This window comes from Accipiter gentilis, chromosome 16 (assembly GCF_929443795.1).
Source record: "Accipiter gentilis chromosome 16, bAccGen1.1, whole genome shotgun sequence".
NCBI classification, from domain to species: domain Eukaryota; kingdom Metazoa; phylum Chordata; class Aves; order Accipitriformes; family Accipitridae; genus Astur; species Astur gentilis.
In genome coordinates, this window is record NC_064895.1 from 30,312,291 (window position 1) to 30,339,129 (window position 26,839).

A 26,839-nucleotide genomic window follows, 5' to 3' on the forward strand; every position below is an offset into this window, starting at 1 on the left:
GTGAGGCGCATGCTAATTTGGTGCTCTGAGAAAGCTCTGAAGCTATTAACTAGCCTTGAACCTTGGTATATGTGAATGAAGGTGTTGATTAATTTCATATGATAAATGGAGTGGGTTCCCTGTCATAATGTTCATCCTTCTTTGCCTAGTAATCAGTACTAAATGTTTGGTTTTGTTCAGCAGTTGCTAAATTTCCTGAAGATCTGGTGTTGAAACTGGAAGGAGTGTGTTCCTGATGTCATCTGCTGGAAAAGACACAGCAGTGGAAGTGTTCAAAGCCTTGTTTCCAGCTTGTAGTTTCTAACAGTATATTTTAATTTTCTATTAGTTTTTTTCATTTTGTTATTTAAAGATGGAAGGATAGCAATGTAATGGAGATATGGATAACTTGGTGGTGTAGCACTTTTGGGGTGGGGGAAATGGTCATGTGCTGCTTCAGGAAAACTAAATATGGTTGCTGTTAGTACTTCTGAAACTTAATATTTCTGTTTTGTCAGTAAAATACCAGACTATAACAAGAACTGTAGAAATTCTTCATGCAGAAGAGTGTTGAAAGCTGAGCTGAATTGAGAAAATCCTATTCTTCCAACTTTCAAGAGCCACAAATAGCAAGGCAAGGCAGCAAGGATATTAAAAGGCAAGGGGGAAGACTTGCTGACAGATGAGATTGAAATGGCTTTGCCAGAATTGCTTTTTTTGCTCTGCTGCTCCTGCTAGTAGATGGTCAGATTCCCAGATGCTGCAGGTTTTTTCCCTGTAAAGTTTAGGGGCTTGAAATGTGAAACAAGTAACAGGTAATTAGGTATCACAGATTGCTTCTGCATCAGGTTTAGCCTAATTACAATCTGGTGGCTTTAGGGATGAGTGAATGGGCAGTTGGCATTGGGGAAAGCTTGACCTCTGGCAAGTTCCCTCTGCTTTGACAGTGAAGCAGTGGTGGCATGGCACTTTGCTGGATCACTGACAGTTTAGGTGGAGTTGAGTGACACAGATATCTTTTTTATTTTTAAAGAAAGTTTCACTTAACTGTTGGAAATGCCAATAATGAAAGAGTATTGATGTGGCGGGAGTAGGGCTACTTGACAGAACTTTCTGCAGATGATGTACCATCTAGGCCTAAACATTGGCTAATGCATCATAAGATGAAAGACTTTCCACATGGACATCGCTAAGGTACTCTCGGATTTTGTTGAGCTTTCCCTTATGCAGATAAGAGGTGACGTGAATATAGGTGGCATGTACCTAGAAACTGTATTTTCTGCCCTTTGATTCCCATCAGGCACACTGGTAGGATGAAAAACAAGTAGTATTGCATTGCCTGCATCTGCATTTATGGTATGACATAAGCCACAAAATGTCGTGTGTGCCAGGGAAAGGAACAGTAGAAGCTCCTTGTGTTATGAAGGCACTATAATCTTCATTTGGGCGTTTGGCAAGCTTGTCAAACACAGGCTTGATGCAGCAGTAACACCATCTCTCTGATCGGCTCCTGACTGCATGCAGGAAACTTAAGACCTGCACTTTGGCTATGAAAACAAGTGTTGGGTCTAAAACAAGTAGAAGAGCTTTAGGAGTTCCCAAGGTGATAGCCACGGAGTGGGGAAGGGAGGAAGATGCAGCTCTTCCTCTTTGTATTTGTGATCCAGCATAGGGACCACTGCTGGTGCCAAGACTCTGAAATCTTTTCAGCTAAAGAAAACCCTGTTTGTTCCACAGCTACTTAGGAGCTGGAGATCCTGTTTTACCTCCTGTTTCCAGTAGACTTGGTTGCCTGTGTTCTTTCACACACATTCATTTCAATTACTTTTGCAGCTTTTACCATCTGAAAGTCCTCCTGCCTCTGAATAATGAATTTGTTACAAAGCTATCATACAGTTCTCCCTAGAAATATAACTACGGAAGATGCTCAGGATAATATATTTTGTTGAACAGTGTGAGTTGTAATAGGCTGATAACTTTATCACAGCTGAGTTGTTTTTTAAATTCAGTTAGAACAATTTATCTCAGTTCTTAAAAGTTAAATTACTATTTCTGTCCTTCCTTCCCCACTAGTCCTGCTTCAGGAAAAGGAAGGCTGTACAGTATGGATTTGCTTTGAGTCACTCAGGCTTGCTTGCGCTTAGTCTTGGAAGCAGGTATGTGTTTGGTGGTGGGCTTTCTTTTGATAGTCATACTGGGGATAAATGTTTGAGAAGTGTCTATTAGCCGTAATGCTCAGGGATATACAGTCAAGTGATGTATTCTAGTATTTCGCTGGAAAGAAGTGTCTGATTCCCAACAACTTGGTCCTGTTTGGATTGTTATGTGGTGTACGAAAATGTCAGGAGAGCAGAGTGTTAGTAGCTGTGTGATACTCCAGCTTTCTGGATGGAAATCCCCACTAAGCAGAGCTTTGTTTATGATGAGCAGTTAGAGCTGAGAGTGGGTGGAACTGGGAAGGGGAAGAGCAGTGGTGGGCTTAGTTAATTCCCATCTTTTGTTAGCACAAGGGAGTTCACTACATTGTCTTTATAAGCTCTAAAGGAAGAGTAAGTTTATTTTTCCTAGTAAGAAGCTAGGAGAATGACGAATGTAAGGAACTGTAAATCTAGTCTGCATCTTTTTAGAAAGAACCTAGGTGAAATAGTATATGTGGAAATCCCTCCTAAGCTAAGTCTGGATCTTCAGCTTCTAACTACATGTCCACGTCAACGCCCTTGCTCTTGCTGGTTTTGACAACTGTGAACTAAACACAAAGGTGTAAGAACTGAGGTTCTCATTGCTTTCTTCCTAAGCTGTTTTCAGTCAATCATCAGTCGATCAATATAATCCTAGCCCTTTGTCTTGCTCTTGTGCTTGAAGATTATCTTGCTGTGGTTTCCCTCCTCCTGTCAAAGCACTGAAGAAAGGTATGAAATCCAAAATGGGGAGGTTATCTGGTCTGCCTAGTACTGTGTGAGAAGGTATCCTAACAGTTTTAACTCTGTTAAACCAGAGATGTAACTCTGTAACCAAAGATTTCTACTCACTAGAGAGACTTGGGATGCAATTCAGAGGAGATACGCGTCCCACTTTTTGCAGATATAGTGGCCCAAGACACTTACGTTTCTTTACTGCATTCATTTAAACAGCATTGGTAACACTGGGCAATTTGCATCTGTGATGTGCGGGTCAGTGTTTGGTAGATTTTCAGAGCGAAACCTGGGCTGTACCAGTGTCTAGTACCAAAAATTTAATTGTGTGGGCAGTAATCCCTCTTGTTCAGTCTGTGTCTCTCTCGTTTACGAGTGCGTGTTATCTTGCAGCTCGACCAGTGCGGCGCATGGGAATTGCTGTAGCTTTGGGGAGTTCCCTTTGAGAACAGACTGCTGTTACGTGAGGCTTAGAGGGAGAAGGGTTGTTGATTTCATTTAAAAAGATTTCTAAAAATGAGGTGAAAGCTTTGATGTAGAGATGAGATTGTTTTGGGTTGGGATTAACAATGCTGGAAAATGCATGCCAAACTACTCCCAAAGCAGCCAACCCTGGATAATCATGTTCAGAGGTTGGTTGGCTTATTTTTAACTTTTAAACCCTCCTATTTGCACTTAACGCTAATGCATCGGCACGCTGATTGTTGTAAACTTTTATTAGGTGAGCTCTTTGATTTTGACGGCTTCTGTCCTGTAGCTCCATGCCGTCGAGCTGGGGTTGCCAAGCTTACTGAAGGCATCGCTGCTGGTCACCGCAGGTCCTCTCTGAGGTCCAGCAACTGAGGTGGAGGCTGCTCCCAACTGTGGGCTGGGCCACCTGCGAGATGATGTGTGCTGGCATGCCCCCCACTTTGCCTGCACTTCCAACACCATCCTCCTCCTCGTCCCTGTCTTTCTTCCTCCTCCATCCTGCTGGCTGGGACCTGGTTGTCCTCATTGCTGACTTGAGCAGCAAGTTCAGACTCGTAGGAGAAATATTTTCCTGTAAGGTTAAGAGGACGCTTGCTTATGGGCAAATCCTTGTTGTATAGGGAGATGCTGGAAATGCAACTTTCTGTGCTGGCGATCCCAGAGTCTTTGCGTTTCGTTCTCAGAGTCAGGAATGCTGGTAGGCAGCACAGCCAAAGCGGAAGGGTTCCTCTGGATCATGCTGCAATAGGTCAACCTGGAAGCTGAATATGGACTTTGAGCTCGAGTTCAGTAAAACCATAACAAGAGATATGAACCCTGAAGTAATTCCTGTTGTTACATTTGCTTTCCCTTTATAGTATCTCTTGCATTGAAACATCTTCCACTTGGGTGTTCCCTGGTTTTTATCACACATTCCAGAATCGCCCTTCTGTTTTAGGAATACTGTAATGACAAGGATTTCATGCAGCAAGAGCCCCAACTCTTACTATTCTATTGTTTGTGTTCAGTCTCTGGTACATCTAAACCACCCCTCAGTTCTCCAAGAAACATGTCAGATATCTGCTCCAACAGTTTGGATGCAATGGCAAGCTTACTTTTTGTTCTGTAAACAGCCTGGGTAAAATGCAGTTTTGCTTATTCTACTATAGATTTGAGGTGTGACACAATCTTCCGCTCTTGCCAATGCTTGTCAATCTGTGATACCTGGGGAAACGTGGCAAAACTGAGGTGCTTGGAAGAGCAGAGGTTTCTTCATGTGTTTTGTTGCAGACTTTGTTCCGGTGTGTCAGGTGGGTGCTCGTAGGGGAGTGTCTCACTTTTCTGGGTCCACTTGATATAGCTGCCTACCTTGCTTCTGAAATGTAATGCTTTGAATTTAATTGCAGGTGGTGTGAATAAATTCTTCACACTGTAAGTACTGTAAGAGTAAGAAAGCTGCCTTTCTTCCAAGATATGAAATTAGGAAATATCTTTTTTCTGATGATCCTGTTTTCTTGGAAACCTTTGCAGAAACTGGGACAGCTTCAGGGTGGAAAACAATGCGTACTATAACATAGATAACTCTATTAATGGTTTTTGTTAACAATGACCCAACTAGAATATTTCAACACCTAAGGCGGCATAATTTCAGCATCAGAGAGACAATCTCTAGTATATGGCTTCACCTCTATTGAACACTTTTCAGTATTAATAGCTAGGCTCAAGTAATGAGGCTTTTTCAGTACCCAGTGATGGCACTTGCTACTGTGTTCTTTGTATTAATCTCGACTAATGCTGAGGGTAGTACGAAGGTAGTTTATAAATCCTGACTTTTAATTTTAAAATGCCTCTCATTCAGTTCTGTGGCAGGTAGTAGTTTTTATTTACACAGTAACTGAGAAAGGACTCAAGTGAAAGATCTGATATGGGATTACAAGGGGAGAAGAGAGAGAAGGTCCTTAAGGTATATCAGGTTTTTAAAGAATCTCTTTAATCCTTGTTCCTGGTTCTTCTGGATCAGCTTGTAAAGCGGCACAGTTATTACTGCATCTGAAGATGTGAACTGCTTTGCTTATCTAAGCGGGTTCAGAGTTAGTATTAAACAAGTTTCTTAAAGAGCATGAGATGATGACTGTTATCAAGATAGTGCAAATTAATCTTGGTCCTGTGTAGCCAAAGCTAGTTGTTTAATCGGTTTCACCGGTGGTGGCGGTTGCCCAACACAAGAAACTTTGATCCTACAGTACAGGATTAGCTAAAGTTAACGAAAGCATGGTGAGCCAAAATGGCCGTGGAGCAATGCCTGGATTAATGTCACTGGGCTGTTGTTGGCCTCTGTGCCTCTTCCTTAAAGGCAGTTATGGATAAAAGTGTGCCAGTTCTGTTTTGAGATATGTGAAGCAGTCCTGCGGTGGTGTGGCTCATGCAGATTTAGATGTTCATTACCCCCGTTTGGGGTATTTGCAGAGCTTGGCATTCTACTTAAGGTTAGTTGATGGGGGCGCTGCATGCCTTTGGAAGATATGGGACTGGTGACTCAGAGTCCCCTGACCACTCTCAGGGGTGGGTTGTCCAACCTCCTCATTTCTGGTTTGTCTTTAGATCTGTTTGGAGATCAGGTTGCACAGTAGCTGTGTGTGTTTTGAGGTTCTGGGAAGGATCTGACCACTGTAAACAAGCTTCTAAATTCCTGCACAAACTTTTAGCTGTTAGATGAAGCCGTGGCTGCTCAACCAGAAAAGTTTGTTTTTCCAGATAAGCTGGTCTAGACCGAGCTTAAGTATCCGGTGCACTTCCCAAATCTTGGACCCTTCTCATGATTTTGTTTTATTTAAACCATACCTAATTGCTTAGCATTCACTGGATAAAATGTTTTCAGTGATCTAGAAGCCTTTAGACAATGGCCTGTTCTTGTTCCTGCTTTTGCAATAATAGTGGTGTTTTATTTTTCCTCCTTAGATGTCGTCTTGAACTTGCGGATGATGAAAGGGTTTTCAATGCCTATTTTATGGAATAGGAGTAGTGAATCTGAGGACCCTTTTCTGCAGTTATGCCTTGCATGCCAAAGTTGTTGGTAGCCATTCAGACTAAAATCCATAAAACTTTGAATCTGTACTTCTCTCTCTGACCATAACTTACTTGATTTTGTTAGACTTGCAACTTTGTGTGCCTGTTTTTCCAATATTTTGAGATGATGAATGAGAATGTGAAGCTGTTTGAATGTTTTTCCCCTTCTGCATGCTTCTGCATCCTTCTCTCCCTCCTTGCCATGTTCCCAGTTATGCTAAGTGAAAGACTAAGTTCCCTTCTTGCTGTGTGCTGGTTAGATTACATGGATCACTACTTCCATAGATACTTTCTGAAGGCTGCTTCTGTCATTTTAAGAATGTCTGTATTGTCTAATCAAATTAATCTATCACAATAGTGTCTTGACAATAGATAATAACAGATGGCTAAGGAAAAATCTTTAAAAAAAAAAAAAGGCAAGTGTAGAGTGATTCTTGGGTTTTTTGTTTTTTCCCTCAAAATACTCTCCCCAGCTGTCTTTGAGTAAAGTTCCTAAACCGAAGGTGTTAACTTTGTATGGGAGTTTCCCATTCCTTGCCATGCATTGTTTAGCACTTGCAATAGCCTGTGGAAAGTGGTTCCTTGTATTTAACCTGGTCAGCTAGAAAGTACAGGGAACATAAAATTACATGGTGATACTTAACCTCAGACTTTTAGTGACTAAATCAGCTTCTTTTGATCGCTTGAGGAAGGCCTATATCATAGAATCACACAACAATTGAGGTTGAAAGGGACCTCTGGAGATTGTCTAGTCTAACCACTCTGCTGAAAGTAAGGTTCCTAGGACACTGTCCAGTCCAAGGTTGGAGACTCCACCACTGCCCTAGGCAACCTTTTCCAGTGTTTGACCACTGTCAGAATAATAATTAAAAAAACCCAATGGAAAAAACCCCAACCACCACCACACTCAACTTGTGCCCATTACCTCATGCCCTCTCGGTGGATACCACTGAAGAGCCTGGCTTGATTTTCTTTACAACCTGCTGTCAGGTGCTGTACACATTGATAAGATCCCCCTGGGCCTTGTCTTCTCCAGGCTAAACAATCCCAGATCTCTCAGCCCCCCTCATAGAAAAGATGCTCCAGTCCTTTAAAATTATCTTCATTGCCATTTGCTGGACTTCTTCCAGTCTCTCTGTGTCTGTCTTGAACTGGGGAGCCTAGGACTGGACACAGCACTTCAGGTACTGTCTCGCCAGAGCAGAGGGGAAGGATCACATCCATTAGCGTGCTGGCAACGTTCTGCCTTATGCAGCCCAGGGTGCCGGTGGCCTTTTTTGCCTCAGGGGTACACTGCTGGCTCATGGTCAACAAGCGGTTGTCCTTCCCCAGGTGCAGGACTTGGGGGCTTGAGATGGGGTTCTGTCTGCCTGTTTCTCCAGCCTGTCAAGGTCCCTCTGAATGGCTGCACAACCATCTTGTGCATCAGCCATTCCTCCTGGTTTTGTATTGTTTGTGAACTTGAGGCTGCACTCTGTGCTGTTACCTGGTCATTAATGGAAAACAGTCTTGGACCCAGTACCAACCCCAATGTTTTGAAGTTTGGGATTTTTTTTTTTACTACTTATTGCCAAATAGCAGATAATCTGACAGCAGATAATTGTGTTTATGAAGACTATTTAAAAGTCCTTCCTCAGCAGAGGTGGCCAGAGTTTTGGTTGGTTGGTTTTGGTAAGCAAAGTAACACCTTAAGTCTCAAGCTATATTGTTAGCAGCATTAATTTCATGCAGTTTGTTTTCATTGGTGTATTGTGGGGCGGGGAGAGGGTCAAAGTAAAGTTTCTCATCTGTCTGTCGACCACCTGGGGTCAAGAGTCAAGGAAAGGTCTAGATGTTGGGAGCTCAGTCTTCACTCCTAGTGGACCGGCAGCCTTTTTGGCTACTTGTGTCTTGAGATACAGATTTGCATTATTTTGAAGTCAGCTTTAATGATTAACCTGGAATTACAACCACTTTTCTTGTGCATTTGAGAATAGACCATTTTGTATTGATCTGTTTTTGCAGTACCCAGACTTGTGGCACTACATTAGTGGCTCTAGCAAAATGCTGCAGTTCTATACTTAGAAGCCACCTGAGAGTCATGTCCTCATCTGAGTATTCTTGTACATACAGCCCAATGGAAAATAAATTGGAGTTTGCACTGTGATCTGGCAGGCAAAATTATCTTTCAAGGATACTGATAGATAAGAATTTACAAGGCATCTCTGAGCAGAATGTCAGGTGAATTAAGTCAATAAAATCTACGTTTGATGCATGATGCTGTTCTGTAGTTAACCGTGCAGAGCTATAAACTTCATTTGCAAGATCAACAACATGTGATCCTCAGTTGCCTTTTGACAATTCTCTTGATATGTTCTTTGCTCTTCTAGGCTTTCTGTTCAGAAACAGCATGTTCACGCTGGGGAGGGAAAAAAAGCAGCTCAAATCCCATTGTTAGCTTGCTTCAAGGGTGCTCACAGTTGTGTCACCCATTGAATCAGTCGTCTTTTCTTCAATGCTGTATTTGTTATAACCAAGTGTTAGTTATGCATATTATTGAAGATGGGTTACTGTAAGCAAGAAGAAAAAAAAAAAGTGGCTCTCCTTACTACTTAGGCTCCTCTAATCAACGTTTTATTTCTAATTTGTCATCTTCCTGATATGTCTTGTGTTCTTTGGTGTAATCTTACAAGAGAAAGTTCACCTTGACACCAGGACCTTTAACACCGTTAAACTGAGCTAGGAAAATTGTCTACTCACATAGCAGACTCTTTCAGTTGGTACGTCAATGGTGGTGACACCATGATAGGATGTCAGTCCCTGCAGTGGCTGAACACCCCACCATGAGTTTGTGAAAGGCGTTGTCCCAGACAAGACTGCAGGGAGTGCCTGGTGCTCCTCCTGGATGCCAGGATTGAAGATGATGGTAGCTTCAAGATTTTCTACCTGGGATGGGATAATCCTGACCAGTGGGAGGGGGAAAGAATCAGGGAAAGAAAAAAAAAAAAGAAAGGTAAAACTCATGGGTTGAAATAAGAACAGTTTAATAGAACAGAAAGGAAGAAACTAATAATGATGATAACAACAATAATAAAATGACAATAATAATAAAAGGATTGGAATATACAAACCAAGGGATGCACAGCGCAGTTGCTCACCACTCGCTGACCAATGCCCAGTTAGTTCCTGAGCAGCAATCCCTCTGCCAGGCCAACCCTCCCCCCAGTTTATGTACTGGGCATGATGTCCCATGGTATGGAATACCCCTTTGGCCAGTTTGGGTCAGCTGTCATGGCTGTGTCCCCTCTCAACTTCTTGTGCCCTCCAGCCGCCTTGCTGGCTGGGCATGAGAAGCTGAAAAATCCTTGACTTAGTCTAAACACTACTTAACACACTGAAGTTTTCAGTTGTTGCTATCAACATTACTCTCACACTGAATCCAAGACATAACACCATACCAGCTACTAGAAAGAAGATTAACTCTATCCCAGCTGAAACCAGGACAAGGTACAAACTTGGGCGATGAGAAGCCCTGTGGAACGAGATCTGGGGGTTTGGGTTGATGGCAAGTTGAGCATGAGTCAACAGTGTGCCCTGGCAGCCAAAAAGGCCAGCCATGTCTTGGGGTGCATCAAGCACAGCATCACTAGCTGACTGAGGGAGGTGATTGTCCCACTCCATGCCGCACTGGTGTGGCCCCACCTTGAGTACTGTGTGCAGTTTTGGGCGCCTTGATATAAGAAGGACATCAAACTACTGGAGTGTGTCCAGAGGAAGGGTAACCAAGATAGTGAAAGGCCTTGAGGGCTAGATTTATGAGGAGTGGCTGAGATCACTTGGCTTGTTCAGCTGGGACAAGAGAAGGCTGAGGGGTGACCTCATCGTGGTCTACACCTTCCTCAAGGGGGCTGTGGAGGGGAAGGTACTGATCTCCTCTCTCTGGTGACCAGGGATAGGATGAGGTCATGGAATGAAGCTGCGTCAGGGGAGGTTCAGATTGGACATTAGGAAAAGGCTCTTCGCTGAGAGGGTGGTTGGTCGTGGGAACAGGCTCCCCAGGGAAGTGGTTATGGCACCAAGCCTGCCAGAGTTCAGTGAGCGTCTGGATGACGCTCTCAGTCATATGGTTTAGTTTTAGGTAGTCCTGTGTGGAGCAGAGAGTTGGACTTGATGGTCCTCGTGGGTGGTCCCTTCCAAGTTGAGATAGTCTATGATTAACCAGTGGAGCATGGGCTCTGCTGGAGTTTCTGGGTGAACCACCTGTGGGAGGAGGTGAGCAGACTGTGCAGCACCAGGGAGGACAAATGGGAGATTAACTGGTTATTTGCTGAGATGCTGTAGTGCGACAGCCCAAGCCCCATACTACCCGAGATGATAAAAAAAGTTAAATTCCCCTGCCAGGGGCAGTGTTGAAGATGGAAGTTTTTTCTTACTTTCAGCAGCAAAAAGCCTTCCTCTGCATGCAGACGTTTGAATGGAGAACAAGTACAGGGCTCTGGCAACACAAGAGGAGCAGTCAGTTCTGACAGACTGGCAAGTGTTGGACTGGTTGTGCCTGGTCTATGGGTATGACCCAGTGCCACCAAGAGGAAGCAGCTGGTGGTAATGGCTGGAGACTTCCTTCAATGAAGGATTGAGGTACCCATCCACTGAGCAGACTTGCTGTCCTGGGAAGCTTGTTGCTTGTGGGGAGACTGGATCCAGGATGTTACGGAGAAGTCGGTAGAGTTCTTCTGGTCTGCAGACTAGTACCTATTGCCACTCGTGCATGTGGGCACCTGAAGGATCATAGGATAATCTGGTTGGAAGAGACCTCAGGAGCTCTCTAGTCCAGCTTTCCCCTCAAAGCAGGTTTAGCTTGAGGTTAGACCACATTGCTTGGGGCTCAATCCAGTCAGGTCTTGATGAAAACCTCCAAGGGTGGAAATAGCACAGCCTGTTCTATTTCTCAGCTGTCCTCATCGTGGAGATGTTATTCATTATACTCACTTGGCACCTTTTGTTTCAGCTTTTGCCTAGTGTCATCCTTTCATTAGATGCCAGGGTGAAGACTCTGGCTCCGTTTTTTTAACCTTCTCATAGGTACTGGGAGTCTGTTATGGTGTTTTATCCTCAGCCTTTTTTTCTTTCAGCTTTCTTCAGTCTCTAGGCTGAAGAAGTCCTCTATCTCATAACTTTGTCTTCCAGGGGAAGTAGTCTAGTCCCCTGAGCATCTTGGGGGCCCACTGCTAATATCTTCCCCCCCTCCAATTCATCAGCATCGTCCCTATATTGGAAGTGGAATAAGGTCTCCCAAAGGAGACCTCGAGCAGGTAAAAAGTTAATGCCAGGCCTTAGAAGCAAGTTTTAGAGGCTTTGGGAGTTCAGGTGGTCTCCTAGATCCTGCTGGTTAATGGGAAAGGCTTAGGCAGGAGGCAGATGTTGTCTGAGCATGAGCTTCTGCCTGCATAGTTAGCATTTATAGACAGGGTGGGGTTTTTTATGACCATGGGAGTCTAAGGAATGAGGACTGATAGCAAGATATGGGATCCATCTGGTAAAGATGGGCAAAAGCATCTTTGGGAACATGGTTGCTAACAGTGTGGAGGGCTTTAAACTAGGTTTGTTGTGGGATGGAGACTGAAAACCAGAAGAGAAGTATAGGATGAAGAGAAGCACTTGGGTTTCTGTGACAAGGGAACCTCTTCCACTTCTCCAGAGAAACTCTTGTGCATCCCCAGTACACCTGTGGGCTGGCCTGAAATACTTGTATGTATATGTGTTCAGCATGGGACATCAGGAGTTAGAGGTCTGTGTGCAGTTTTGATACTAATAGCTTAGTTCCCTCTTGATCAGCTCTTGTTATGTGCAGAGCCCTCAATGTTGGTGAGATTAAACTCACGGGGGGATGGATGATTGGAGTGCTTTAGGTGGAAGGAAAGACATGGAAAATGAAGAAAGGTTTGCCTTCTGTGCTAAAGAACAGCTTTAGGAATGTGCAGAGCTGTGCTGTATAACTGCTGATGACTCAACTGGGAGATTACCAGTTGAGTTCAGAGGGGAGGGTGACGAAGGGAACATCATGGTGGGTGTTTGCTGCAGACCAGCTGATCAAGAAAAGGAAGTGGTTGAACCCTCTTTAGACAACTGGAAAAAGCCTTATGAATGGGAAGTCGGTTCTGACTCTGCCCTGGCATCTGCTGGAAGCACAAGGTGATATAGGGCACAACCAATCTAGGAGACTTCTGGAATTGTCTGAGGACAACTTTTTGAGCCAGGTGCTGGACAAAGTGACTAGAGGAGATCTAGCAGGGTGAAGAGAGCTGACTGGCAGTATGAACAGTGGTACACAGTGGCACACAGTGGCACCTTTGGTTTCCGTGACCATGAAATGAGAGTTTAAGATCCTCTGGGAAATGAAGAAAGTGAGTAGAAGCATAAAAATGCCTGGCTTTGGCTTGTTCAGGGAACTGATTCATGGGATCCTACAGGAATCTCTCCTGTAGAGCAGAGAAACCCAGGAGAGCTGGTTGATCTTCAAGAGCAACCTCCTCAGAGCACAGGAGTGAGTGGTTCCATTGCGATTTGCAGGAAGCCAAGCAGGTGTGGCAGGAGGCCAGACTGATTGTCTTGCTGAGCTCAACTACAGGAAAAAGTCCTATGTAAGGAAGATGTGGGGACAGGTTACCTGGGAGAAATACGTAGAAGCATCCTGTGGGCATGCAAGGATGTAATTAGAAAAGCTTTTCTTTCTTTCTGCTCTTAATGATATTCTCTGGTCAAACACTGTATTAGCTTGCATTGCGGTTGTGCCTAGTGAAAAATTAATGAAATGTGTTGTTGCCGCTCTTGGTATGAGCGAGATGGGACTTGTCAAGAGCCTGTCTATGTAGTGAAAGTCAAGAGAAAAACACGGTGCCCAAGGAGAAAAATGCACACTTGTATTTTTTTGAGTGAGAAATGGCAAATGCCCTCAAGTGCCTTCTTTAAGGAATCATAGCACTACTTTATTTTTCTCCAAATTTGTTTTGCTAGCTGCAATGAAAAAGTTGACACCACAGATGGAAATCGAGATAACCTTAACTCTTCTTGCTCTCTGTGGGCTTTCAGAACACTGTGCAGAACAAGCTTTCAGATTTTGTTCCAAGTTAATGGTATAAAAGTATACTGACTCTTTGGCAGTGCTGAGTGAACATGAATTAGGAGCTGATATAAATCTAAAAACTGCAGTGGTCTGACTTAAATCACTCTTCAACCACCTTAATTTTCTACCCTTTCGCTATGGGCATTCTTGCTTACAATACAGACAGCAATGAAGTGAAATGAGTCACTCAGGCTGATACCAGAGTGAGTGTAAGCAAATCCCACTTAAATCTGTTTTAAACTCACTTTTTTCCTACATGTGCTACTTTGCTGTTCAAGAAGTCACTAAAGCTGAAATGCTGTGCTGCTGTTCAGTGCTATGCTTCAGAGTATGCTTCATTGCAGCCAGCCAGCCTTGGCAAAAGACACATACCAGGTTTGGAAATAGCTTAAGTTGCCGTGAAAGTCAGGCTTTAACATAACCTAACAAGAGATTTAACATGATGAGGACATCAGCTAGGGTTTCCAAAGCTAACGGTGGTGCTAAACGTAGGTCTTTTGTTTCTCTAATCAGACAGGTGCTGCAGTTCAGCAAGGTCTTTTCAAAGTTCTCACCAAAGAGAGCTAAATCTGCAGCCATAAGGATAACTTAAATGTTCCTGGAGGGAATAAGGTGCAAGGGTTTAGAAGCCTTGTATTCTGCACAGCTGTTGAACGGAGGAAATTAAAACTGGTAATTTCTTTCTGCAAAGTCACTTATAGGTTTTAATACTTAACATACTGATGGTTTGCTTTCTGGTTAAAGACATAAGTCAGAACGCAAGGGCTGATGTGCTGGGCATGGGTCAAAAGCAGATGATTAAGAAGGAAACGAGGCATTTCCTGCCCATCCCCCAGCACAAATATTGCTTAAAATATCCAAATGACGTGCAGTAACTGGCGTTTTCCTTCAGAAGTCTTAAGCATCCCTCTGTCTGCTGTTGTGAATTATACTTCTGCATTTTAGACCTCTTGAAAGGGAGATGAGTGATGCTTAGGCACTGGTGTGTGCTTCATGTGGGCTGGGGAAGGGACGGATGTGTATTGGACAATTTGATGTAGGAAGCATTTTTGTAGACCATATTTATGACCTTTAAGCCTGAACTGTGTGCAGATTTTCAAAGAACCTTAAGAGTGTTAAATCCCAAATTTCCTTAAACTTTTTTTATACTTGTGACCAAATCGATCAGTAGGTTTTTTTCAACTTTGCAAAGCTTAAGGGTTTGTTTTTTGGAAGTTGTGTATCTGAGGTACCATGACAGTTCCTGAAGCATTCCCAAGTGAAGGTGATGGTTGTGAAGCCACCCTGTTACTGTGGAGTATTTAATTCTCCAAGAAGTGTTATCTAGGGGCAGCGCATTTGAAATAAAATTTGGGAATTGCACTAAAACAAGTCCTTTAGCCAGTCTTTTGGAGTCTCTTTGCTCCTTATATCCTTCAGATGGAAGGGGTGGTAATGAGATGTGGGGAGGCTGATAGTTCTTCCTTGGTCATATCCTTGGAGAAGTCCAAACTGTTATATGTAGTTTTCTGTGCAGTCAAACATTAAAGTGAAAGTGCAAATGAGTAACTTCTCTCAATCTGCTTTTTGCTTGCCAGGTCCTGGAGAAATATCCGAATACACCTATGAGCCATAAAGAGATCCTTCAAGTTATCCAGAAAGAAGGACTTAAAGAAATCAGGTGAGTTAAGTACCCATACTGTTAAAATACATTCATACTTCAGTTCCAACTTAGTTTATTTTACTGTTAACTTCTATCTCATAAGTATTTTGGGGACTGAACTGTTAAATACCTGCAGAATTGCAGTCTAGGTCCCATTTGCAAATAGGCTCTCAAGTTACTGGTACTTTTCACCTAGAAAGCTAGATAAGGGTCATACTTAAATTTCCAGGTGTTGTGGTTTAACCCCAGCTAGCAACAAGTGCCACACAGCTGCTTGCTTACCTCCCTCACAGTGGGATGGGGGAGAGAATCAGAAGGGTAAAAGTGAGAAAACTCATTGGCTGAGATAAAGACAGTTTAATAGGTAAAGCAAAAGCCACATGCACAAGCAAAGTAAAACAAGGAATTCATTCACCACTTCCTATCAGCAGGCAGGTGTTCAGCCATCTCCAGGAAAGCAGGGTTCCATCATGTGTAATGGTGACTTGGGAAGACAAACTCCATCACTCCAAATGTCCACCCCTTCCTTTTTTGTTTCCCCAGCTTTATATGCTGAGCATGACATCATATGGTCTGGAATATCCCTTGGGTCAGCTGGGGTCAGCTGTCCCAGCTGTGTCCCCTCCCAACTTCTTGTGCCCCCCGCCAGCCTGCTCGCTGGTGAGGTGGGGTGAGAAGCAGAAAAGACCTTGACTCTGTGTAAGCACTGCTCAGCAGTAACAAAAACATACCTGAATTATCAACACTGTTTTCAGCACAAACATAGCCCCATACTAGCTACTATGAAGAAAATTAATTCTATTCTAGCCCAAACCAGCATGCCAGGTATGCATGACTCTGGTCTGCAGCTCATATAAGATAAACTAGACCTGATCAGGTAGTTCAGACTCCAGATACTGAAGTAAACTTAACTATTGATTTCATCTTAAAAAAAATAATAATAAAAATAGTCAGTTTAATTGAAATTACCTAAACCAGAACTTAAAGGTATCCAGGAAGTAAAAAAGCAGCCTCGCTTTCAAATCCTTATTTAGAAAACTTTATTCCTCATGCTGTTTTCTTTAGTACTATCTGGAGTGGTGTGTGGTTCTGCTTTAGAGATCTTCCTGTTCCCCAGAAGGAGCAGACTGAGGTTTTGGTGTGCTGGGGAAAGGAGGGTGCCAACCCAGGTGACACTGAAATGCTTTAGAAACAGAGTAACTCGGATGACAACTCTTGAACTGCTGTTACCATAGCTTAATTCTTGAGTCCTTGCTCATATATATTTCCCAGAGATGGACAGGTGTATTTGCTGAGATGGGGAACAATTGTCCATATGAAGTACAAAGTGTTTATACTTCTGTTCTCTAAGAGCAAAGAAAAAGGGAGGGGAAAAAGGGGATTAGATGTGCCAGTTCATCTATTTTGGAATTAAATAGCCATCCTGAATTTGCCTTAAGTTTTCCACTCCACTTTGCCAGTTTAATACAGCAATCCGTCTGCTTTGCAGGAAATATTCCAGGGGCCAAGTATAGAAATTCTGCTATTGATAACATCTTCCACTCAAGTTGTGGACAACACAAAGGTGGTTTGCTTTTTGGAAATGTGAGTTTATCTAAAAATAAGGAAACCAGATATACTCATTTAGCTCTTAAAGAGGTAACAAAAGTGCGGTTTATTTCCTGCCCTGACTATGCACTTTGCTTTGGGGCAGTACTACATTCAGTCAGATCAAAGGTTTATCAGCTTTAGGGCAGCTTCAGTATTGTGTTATATACTGTTAATCCATCAAAGGCGTATTCACGAGCAGTAATGGCACTTGTCAGCCCTTTGTGCCCACCCAAGGATAGAAATGCAGTTATCTGTACTGGTGGTCTTGCTGATGGCAAAGCACAGTCCAGCAAATATCCAGGCAGTTAGGCGTGGAGAATGTTTTTAGCAATTCCAGAGTGCTCTTTTTGGGGCAGAGCCTTAGGCAAGAGCTCAGATGTGGTGTGAAAGATTCAGTCTCTGGATGGCCAGGCCAGTTTTTGGACAGAACAGCAAAAAAAAAAAAAAGCAGAACAGAAATGCCATGGTGCCATATAATCCTTCTCAACCTCATGTCTGTCTTTTAGAGTCAATTTGGGGATTTAGCCTGAGCTGCTAGTAAGTTGTTTTCCTCTCTAGAAGAGCTGTTGCTGAGCATCAAGACAGCACAAACTCTTGAGTATCTTAAATTCTGAAAGATGTTTGTGGGAGCAGTCGGATGTGAAACTCAATTTCTCACGTTCAACTATCCACCTTACTGACTTAGCCACGCTTGGATGCTATGTATGTTTTTCCCCTTACATGTTAGGTTGATGTAATAAAGCTTTATTGAGGTTAAGACCTAAAAGGTTATCAGTTCTTAAGCAGTTCAGTTCCAGTTAGTGCCAGTAATGTGTTTGTGGCTGGATTGGGCTTCTGGTAAGTCATAGCCTGTGACAAGATGGGCTTAACACAGATCAGCATTTATCAGAGGAAAAATCATGTTTGAGAAGGTATAAAAGCTGTAAGATGAGCATGTTGAGCTCACCAGATTTTGAGTGCTCTCATGTGGAGGTTCCAGTAGGAAACCATGGCAAAGCCTTTGACAGCAGGTTATGATAATTTGCCTGTGCTTGGTTGCCTTGAGATAGTAGGCAGCTGCAAGAGTCTTAGTCTGGCAAAATGGTGTGTAAGTTTGCAGGCAGGACATGGGCTCTCCTGTTAGCACAAGGCATTTGTGAGTTTTTTTGAATTCTTTCTCAATGCAATTTGCTTTTAATAAACAAAATTTCAAATTTCTTCGGTAGTAAACTATTTCCACAAACCACAATCTTTAAACTCTGTCAGTTTTGACTGCAGTGTGTGTGTGTTGGTTGGGTTTTTTTTAATTCAGCATCTATTGCTGCAAATCCTTGATATATCTAACTTTTTAAAATCACTGAGTTCCAGAAAGAATATAGTTTTAGAAGTGACAAATGACCTGAAAGGAGACAGAGAGAACAGGGAGCCCAGCTAGTGTCCATCGTCATTTTTCTGTTTGGCTACACAGCCAGTCCATCTCCCTTTTGTGCTAATGATTCCTGGCATGTGCTGCCCCTTGGCTGGCTGCTTGGGAGGAAGCTTGAGGGCATATTGGAAGAGTTTAGAGGACTCAAAAGTGCTGGTACTGTTGCGGAGGATTTGGAATTGCAGGGTGACAGTTGAGTGTGGAAAAAACAGGAGCAGAGACTTTGACTATTTTTTGGACAAGGCTAGGTCTTTCATAAGACGGAGGGGGTTTTGTAGCAATACAGAAACCTGTGGTGATACTGGCTGATCATCTTACCTGTATTTATAATTTTATCCTAGTACTCAAGTAATTTTAATTGGGAAATTTTTAAAGGTCAACCCAGATCAGTACTTCGAGGTGTCAGTTTTGGAGACCTACAGCATCCTGAAGCTAGAACTACACTTTTCATGTGATCTGTCATCCTAATTTTCTTGATTTGCCTGTTTTGACAGGCTGTGCTAATCCTATGAGATCCTTTCCTACCTACAGGTCACTGCTTGCAAACTGTGAAAATAAAATACACGGGGATAAACACTCGATGCATTGGCAGCATAACCGTATCTGGCTCTAAGATTTGTCCAGCATCTTATATTGCCTTATCTCTGTTGGCAATGTAGCTTGGGGAAGCCTGAGCATGTTGTAACACTTATACTTCCAAATGAGGCTTTGAAGTTGCATGGGATAATGGTGTTAACGCAAACAACACCGGCTGTGAAAGTTCCCTAAACTTGAATGCATGGGATAGATGGGCACTGAGGGTTAGCAACAGAGAATCACATTTGTTTGATGATAAGTAGCTTTTTAAATCAAAATTGTTAACTTGTCATTGGATTTCCATTAATCTCCTTGGGTATGTTAAAACCAGTGTAAGAGTATCTGAAGAGTTAGCATCTTTGAAAGATATCTTTGGTAGCCTTTTCTCATAATAGCCATGAATGTGTTGTTTTTCTTGGATTTTATAGGGGACGCTGTATAAAATAGTAGCTTGTGGACCTCTGTCCAAACACACTGACTTTTTTGCCCAAATACTAATTAAGCAAGGAAATACATCTAAACACTAGCTCAATCTTGGTAAAAATGAAAACAGACATGGTATTCTGGCTACCTTTATTTCAAGTATTCATGGAATTTCTAACATAAACCAAAACAAACTCTTAAACCACTTTGGGAGGGAAAAAAAAGTGTAGAAGCTGAAGTCCCCTTTTCACTAGTCATATTTGGACTAGAGATAAGTGTGTCATGAACAGTTTGGTTTCAAGTTTTAGCTGCCCTCCAGGCAGTGGCTAATTTATGCGTCTCATTGGCAAGTTGGTCCTTCCAAATTCCTTGCAAGATGCTCTGAGCATCCGAGTCAGACCATCCTTGAGGAGGGGACTTGGTTCCAGGGGAGATGGTTATGTGAAGAGGGCTGGAGCTGCGCAGTCTGGTGCTTGTATAAATGATGTGCCAGCACTGTAACCTGAGACTTCTGTAAGGTTTCTTAACTGGTTTCCTGTTATTTCTTCTCTCTTGCTAGCTGAAAATCAGAAGCCTGCTGTATTTCTGTGGTTAGCTTGTCCTCAGTGAGCCTGATAATGTGAACAGTCTGTCTTCCTGAGTGATGAGGACAACTACAGTGATAGTGACTGCCCTTGCCTGGAAAGAAAACATGGGGCTTTTAGTGTCTGTGTAGTTCAGAGCAGTGTCACGTTCGTATTACTCCTTTGTATTACTGCTCTAGTGCTATGAAATAAGGATCTTGCCTGAGTGGGAAAAAAATCTCTATACTTGGTCACTCTCTTGCAAGAGGAGCGAGGATGAACTTAAAGGACCACCAGCTCCCTCATTGACTTCTCAGAAATATGAGCACAGGTCAGGCTGGAGTCTGGACTTAGGTGATGACTGTAGGAAGAGGGAAGCTGTTTACTGCTAGAGGATATTCTTCCATCTCAGATCGAGTTAAGGACCAACAAAGTGATCTCTCCTTTTTCTTGGCAGAAGGCTTTGCCACTAACGTATTTCTTAGTTGTTCTTCAGTACTTTGATTTCCTCATCTTCTGCTGCAGAGCTAGGAAATAAGATGCAGCTGCATGGTTCTCCATGCCTTGATTCTCAGGGCAGCTGTTCCTTCAACAGCTTGATGCTAGGAAATTCTTCCTCCAGCATAATTTCCCTCCAAAAAATTAACTAACCCAACACTCCCCACAGGGTAAGGGTGGAAGGGGGCCTTTTAAAAGGAAGTAGCGTTCTTAAATTATTTTGAAAAGGATGAAGTTGGTATTGGATCCCACTGACACTGGGTGTGAAGATAGATTCTCTCTTACAAAGAGTTTCCTCTCCCTATTATAAAAGCTGCCCCTATCAAAACTGTTAGACTTTCCTCTTTGTAAAAGCTGCTCTTTAAAGCCATGATGAGCCTACAATAAAAGGCTCTCCCAGGCAAAAAAAAACTCATCTAGGTGAAGAGAATTAAATTGATAACCAGTGAAAAATATATTTCTCATTTCTCTATCTTAAAAATATTAGGAAAATGTGAAAACTGAAACTGTCCAGCAATGGAAGAGACATGCATCCTGTGTCTGACCGAGCAGGCAAGCCTCTTATTCTTGCTGCTGGCTAGCTGTGTTGCATGTGGAGTCTGAGCATGTTCTTCCCCCTGCCTGGCAGGGCAGCTGTACAAAACCCGTGAAGATTTGCTGCTCTGAGTCTACTGTGAGACTGCAAATCTTGGATTTGAGTCCACTTATATAGCTTTACCTCCTGAAAAGCAGATCTTCTGATAACTCACATCCTCTGTAGATTCTCCAGTTAAGTGTTTTCTCAAGTCCAGAGGATAGTAAGTGTAGACTGAATCCTTCAGCAAATTCCTTAATGGCTCTGGACACCTTCACTTGCTTTCAAGAAATGAAGAATTTTCATCAGCTCAGTCTGATTCTGGTCATGACCTTATAGCTGAGGAACATATATAGGCCATTGTCCTTCTTTTAGACACATTTGACTAATATACAGAATTATCTTGGTAGAATATTTGATAGTCCATTTGATAACTTCTTCTGGAATAAGTATGTCCAGAATTTTGCCCTCATCCTTGATGTCTGTAGTCAAAATGCTAAGGAAACAACTTCTTGCTATGCAGTCTGCTTGCTGTCTCCTTTTAATTAATATCTGCACATTGGCAACTTGAAATTGTCTCTACATTGAATCTCATACAAACAATCTCATATTTTTACTGAAGAGCTAACTTACACAGAGCTCCAATTTTGATGAAGGAAATCTGCATGGGTCAGAGCAACCTTCATGGTATTGCTCTTAAAATGGCTTCAGGCCACTTGACATGCTGATGAGCTCATCTTTAGTGTTTCCCCTCTGATCATTTGAGCCGTTGGCTGAAAAATACCTAGTCAGGCAGGATGCAAGAGGGGAAGGGTCTTGAGGTAGTGATGGGACCTGCTGCAGGCTTGTGTTTTCAGCCCGCTTGTGCTGCCTTCTGATTCCTTGTGACAGCAGGAAGCTGGGAAACTGCAAAGTAATGTGCCGAAGCCAGAAAGCCAATTTGAAGCTCATTTTCCTGCCACTGCTGTATAAGGAGCCTGGCGGGAGTAGAGTAGAAGAGGTAGGAACAGCTGGGAGGACCTCCCAGAAGTGCTTCAGGATGGCCCTACAGCAAAGCATCCTTGAGAGGACACTTGGGTTCCTATAGTGCTCTCTGACCTTGGCTAACCACGCAGCTTCTTGAATACTAATTAAGCATACCAATATATTTTTTTGAGTGGCAGAGACTGTAATAGGTAGCATCTTCCTGTTGCGTGAGCAGGCTTTTCTGTTTATACCGTCTGTGCCCATATAGTCTTCCCTAAGGGCTGCTGTCTGCATCCGAGGATGGGATGAATTATTTTGGTGACAGCAGCTGATGCCTAGGCATATATCCCCTGTGCTGCAGGACCCCATTGGGAGAGGGTGCTGGAAGGACTTGTCCTTACTGGCCATCAAGGGTTTGTCAGGCAGCAGATTTGGCACACTTGGTTTGTTTACAGTGTTAATTTATTCAAATAAAGCTTTTCACAATTTCTTAAAATAATATTTATGATCAAATTTGCCTGGTGATAACTGCGGCATCCCACAGTGAGGAGGTTGGGTGACACAATGTTTGCAAAAAACCACCTTTCTGTGTAGTCTGGTCTAGAGTATTTGAAACTACTCATTGCTTTGGCAATCCATAGGTAACCACACCAGGAACCTTCTCCTGCTTGGGCTCTTTGTACAGCAGTACATTTAAAAGCTGCTATATCCAAACCTGCTTTTCGTAATCTGGTGGCTGGCGTTTCTGGTGAGCATTCACTTCTACCAATAGCTGCTATAAAACGGAGCCAGACTCTTCAAGGGGGTACGCAGTGCTAGACTGAGAGGCGATGAACACGAATTGCAGGATGGGAAATTCCAATTAGAATGAGGGGGGAATTTTTTTTCACCATAAGGGTGGTAAAACACTAGAGCAGGACCAGGGAGGGTTGTGTGACCTCCACTGCTGGAGATATTTAGGGTTGGACTGGTTGCCTCTGCTTTGAGCTGGAGGTTGTACTGGTGACCTCCAGATGTTCCTCCCCATCTAAATGACTCTGTCATGGTTCCCAGCCTCGTTCCTTAGCAAAGTGGCCTTTTGGCTTCAGTGCCTCTTGTAAGATTGTGAGTAAGTTCAATACCTCAAAGCCTTAATAGGCTTATTTGTGGACAAGAGAGTACAGTTAAAAGGGCTGCTTCTAGTATGTGCAGCTGGGGTACAGTATGTCAAACAGGTCATACTCTGTTAGCACAAAACAGCTTTGGTTTTCTCCCCTTTCAGCGTGTGAAGTTGCAAATTATGAGCTGGCTTGGAAGGCACTGAAACCATCAACTGACAAACCTTTAAATAACTTTACACATGCTTTAATCCACAGGTTCTTTAACGGTAATCTTCAAATGATCTGGAACACCTTGAGTTCATGTCTCATAGATTTGATATTGATAATGTTACGTGTGTACAGGGGGATATAGGATAGGGGCATCCGTGCTTCTTATTTAAGAACTACCAGAGTTGGCTTACCTGAAATCTCTCTAGCTTTTTTCAATTATGCTGGAAGATGGGTATTATAAAATGTCCATAAAAGTATTACTAATCTCTTGGGCTTGTCACGTGCAGGACTTCTTACTCACAGCTGGGATTCTGGGGCTCTTTCTTGATGTTTTGCTGATGGGAAAGGGGCATTTGTTGGAAAGCAGATGCCTTAGAGCCAGCCTTACAGGCACACACATTTTAATTGCAAGACTCTTCTTCAGCTTTGCTCTATTAATTACTGTAAGCTGTCAGGAGAAGGGGCTGGCAGCAGCAAAGGCCAATAAGTGCTGGTGCAGTATGTTCTTGCAATTTTTCCCCTATAATCAGCTGAAAGTTGGATTTTACTTTTTCTGGAGAAAATAAACAGCTATTAACTTAAATTTTTAACTGAAGACCACCAGAACATGGTATTCTGAGACCTTCATGATGTCTTTATATCTAGGTGGAATTCGTGTGTAAAGTCTGTGGTGTGAAGTACAGGTTAAACCTATTTTTGGTCAAACAGCTGTCAAGTATTAGTCATAGTGACGGTTACAGATTAATATTTAAAAAGGTTAGTGGTATGTTTGGTGATTGTCTCCTCTGGACACTCATAACTATCCTGTGAACCAGGCAGATGGTTCCTACCAGAACTTTTCCTGAAGTGAGGAAAAGCTGGAGATGCAACTTCTGTCCCTTGAACACTTTCTCCTGGCACTACCAGCTCCGGGCCACCTTGTCTTTTAGTTCTGACTCACAAACCTTTGACTGCAGATCATGCCCATGCTTCATGGGGAGCCTGGTTTGTTCCCCTGTAGACCACAGAATGAAAAGCTGATCTTCTTGATGGACACCCTGGGTTGGGCAGACCCTCACAGGCCTTGTTTCTTTTTTGCTTCATTAGCATTAATTCTTCTAAAAGTTGAAACAGTCCCAGGTTTCTGTACCACTCCGTGTTTGTGCAGAAGCACAGAGACGAGTTAGTGGATGCCATAAATGATACACATAGGGAAAAATGTTGGTATGAAAAATAATAGTTCAAAGGGAATGAATGGTTACAGAGAAAAAAATCATACTGTTACCATGTTACCATTAGCAGGGAGTGTTAAATTCATTCATTATATGTAGGAGAAACTCGTTGACTAGGTGACTCTTTCCATATCCCTTATATAAAGGTATCAAATCCATAACTAAAAAAAAAAATTCCACTTCTCTAATCCTAACTGAGACTGGGGTGGTAGCAGTTTTTGCTGTCTCCTCAAAATAAAATTGCACATGGATTTTCATCATGTGAAAGAGTATATTAGCTTGTTGCAGTGAGAAGTGTGGGGTGTAATACACTACTGAGGAACACTGCAGAAATCTAAAAGGTTGACTTTCTTCTAGAAAACATTAGAGTCGAGGTCTTAAAAAATATCTAGATCTAGTATTTATCTTCAGTATGAACTGGCACGTGGTTCTGTAGCAGAAATACAAAGTGGGGGAACCCCAAAACTTTGAAATTTTAACTCTGTGCCCCAAAAGCCTTAGAGGAAGATAATTCTATCTGGTTTCCTCTTTTAAAATCAGAAAATGCTAGTTTCTGCATAGTCCCTCAAGGATGTGAACAGCGTGTGAACAAGTATCTTATCTGTGGACACTGTGTTAAGGTGGAGCTAATTAAGTGCTGTAAACCTGAACGTATTGCTTACAGCTGTAAACCATGTCTAAGAAAGTCAGATGACTTCTACTAGGGTTTTTAAAGTTATCCAGGACTCTGCATATGATATCAGGGTCTACTGATGTTCCTGCAGGTCAGATTCAGTTGTCATGATAGACCATTAATTAAAGCTATAAATAAAATCCAACTTCAGTGTGTGCCTCAGAGCTTTATTGTGTCCTCCAGGCTGATCCTCATCCATGAGTGTCTCCTGGGCCCTCTATTACCCTGTGGTCTCCGTGCGGCTCCATCTGAACTCGCTGTGATCACCGGCTGCACTCGTGTTGTTTTGATCTTGCACAAATTCCCATGAACTCCGAGTGCTGTGTGAAGCCTTCAGTTGGCTTTAGAGCAGGAAACATTTTACCTGCCCCAAGCCCAGCTACTGCGGAAATATTTAAATGAGGCCAGTGGTGTATTAGTTTGCCTTATTAGTGACTTAGTGAGACCATGGATTACCCATGGAGGTGATGAAGCAGTACATGTTCATTCCTGCACCATAACTATTGGCTTCATTAAACTGCTAGCAGTCTGTCTTGCTCCTCTGAGTTACAGGGCTGCTATTTTACTTGGAGTTGGGAGCTCTGAGTCGTGCTGAGGGTGTGTGAAACAATAAGTAAATTCCTATACCGCTGTCTGTCTGCATGTGATATTTCCAAAGGGTCCACCCTATAAAAAGCTTATTGAAAACAATGCATCTGGGAGTTGCCTGGGGTGGGTAGCTGTATGCCAGCTTCTTTGAAAATAGTCTGAAAAAATCTGACAGGTCTACATCTTCCTCCCCCATATCTGTTTGATATAACCTGGCCTTAGTATTACTGCAGATCTGCCTGAAACTTTTAAAATTTGGGTTTGGTGGATGGGGGGGAGGGTTCATATTAATGATTAGACAATTGTTTTGCTCAAATTTTTAAAGGGGTGTTTCTCTCCTTTTTTTGGGTTGCACTCCAACTCCAGAAGGTAAGAACCACTGCTGATTTGTTCTAAAGCTACTCTTCTCTATTAACGCAAGCTGCAAAAGCCTTAATTAAATGAGCAACTGCTTGTTTCACACAGACTTAGAAACCAAGTAATGGTAGTATATTTGGTGTTAATGCTTCTGTTACCTTAATCTACCTTTCCTGCATGCTGTTTGCATTGGCGCTTCAGTGCGATGCAAACTTGAAATCTTAATCTGTTTGTAAAGTCTGTGGAAAATGTCAGGCTAATAGCATGTGAATGCTTAGTGTCTTACAAATTAACCTTGCTGTCTGCAAACCTGAATTTGGGGGGAGGGGGATGCTTGATTTGCATGACGTATTTTTGTGCATCTTTTGTCTCGGGGACATTTGGCACTGCATATTGGGTGAAGCAAAATTTAACATGTAAAATAAGCTGCTTTTCTAAATCATGAATGTGTTTAACAAGCTTGAAGTTGGTACAGTGGTGTCTGCTTACAATATCTCTCTGCTCTGATACTTCCATAGATCTGAAACTATTGTTTTTTAAAACATGATATTTTAATATACTAATAAAAAAAAAGCTATTTGTGTGAATGTCTGATTCAAATGGAAAGTGGGGAAGAAGGGGATGCTCAAAAGAACAAAACGAGAAAAACCCTCACCCTTAAAGACAGTCCAGTCCATTTGGCCGTTTTTATCCAGTTACATCAACATGCAGTGACGATATGAAATGAAGATGCTGCTGCGTGCACTTTATATAAAGCTTCCATTTACAGCAGAAGGCAATAATTAACTCTTCCCTGGTGTTGAGGTTGCTGGGTGCTATGGCACCTACCTGCTGTGAAACCAGTGAATTCTGAGTGGTGTTTCTGTGCCCAGCAGCATCAGCAGATGCCCCTCTGTCTGCAGGATCCCCTGGAGCCTGAAGGTGGGGGTCCTGCGGTAGGAGGCTGCAAGGGAT

General features: G+C 42.7%; 1 protein-coding gene across 9 annotated transcripts in view; it reads left to right on the forward strand.

Moving 5' to 3' along the window:
• ASXL2 (ASXL transcriptional regulator 2) overlaps positions 1-26,839 on the forward strand; it is a 137,179-nt gene that overhangs the window by 18,990 nt on the left and 91,350 nt on the right. For 8 of the 9 annotated variants that reach the window (XR_007508281.1, XR_007508282.1, XR_007508278.1 and 5 more), the window contains exon 2: positions 15,087-15,169. Coding sequence is in view for 1 of the 9 variants with exons in the window: in XM_049818375.1 (XP_049674332.1) it covers positions 15,087-15,169 (83 nt within the window). In the remaining 8 variants the exon portion in view is untranslated. Of the gene's footprint in view, positions 1-15,086; positions 15,170-25,853; positions 25,898-26,839 lie in introns of those variants that run through there. The other variant, XM_049818378.1, reaches the window with a different exon arrangement.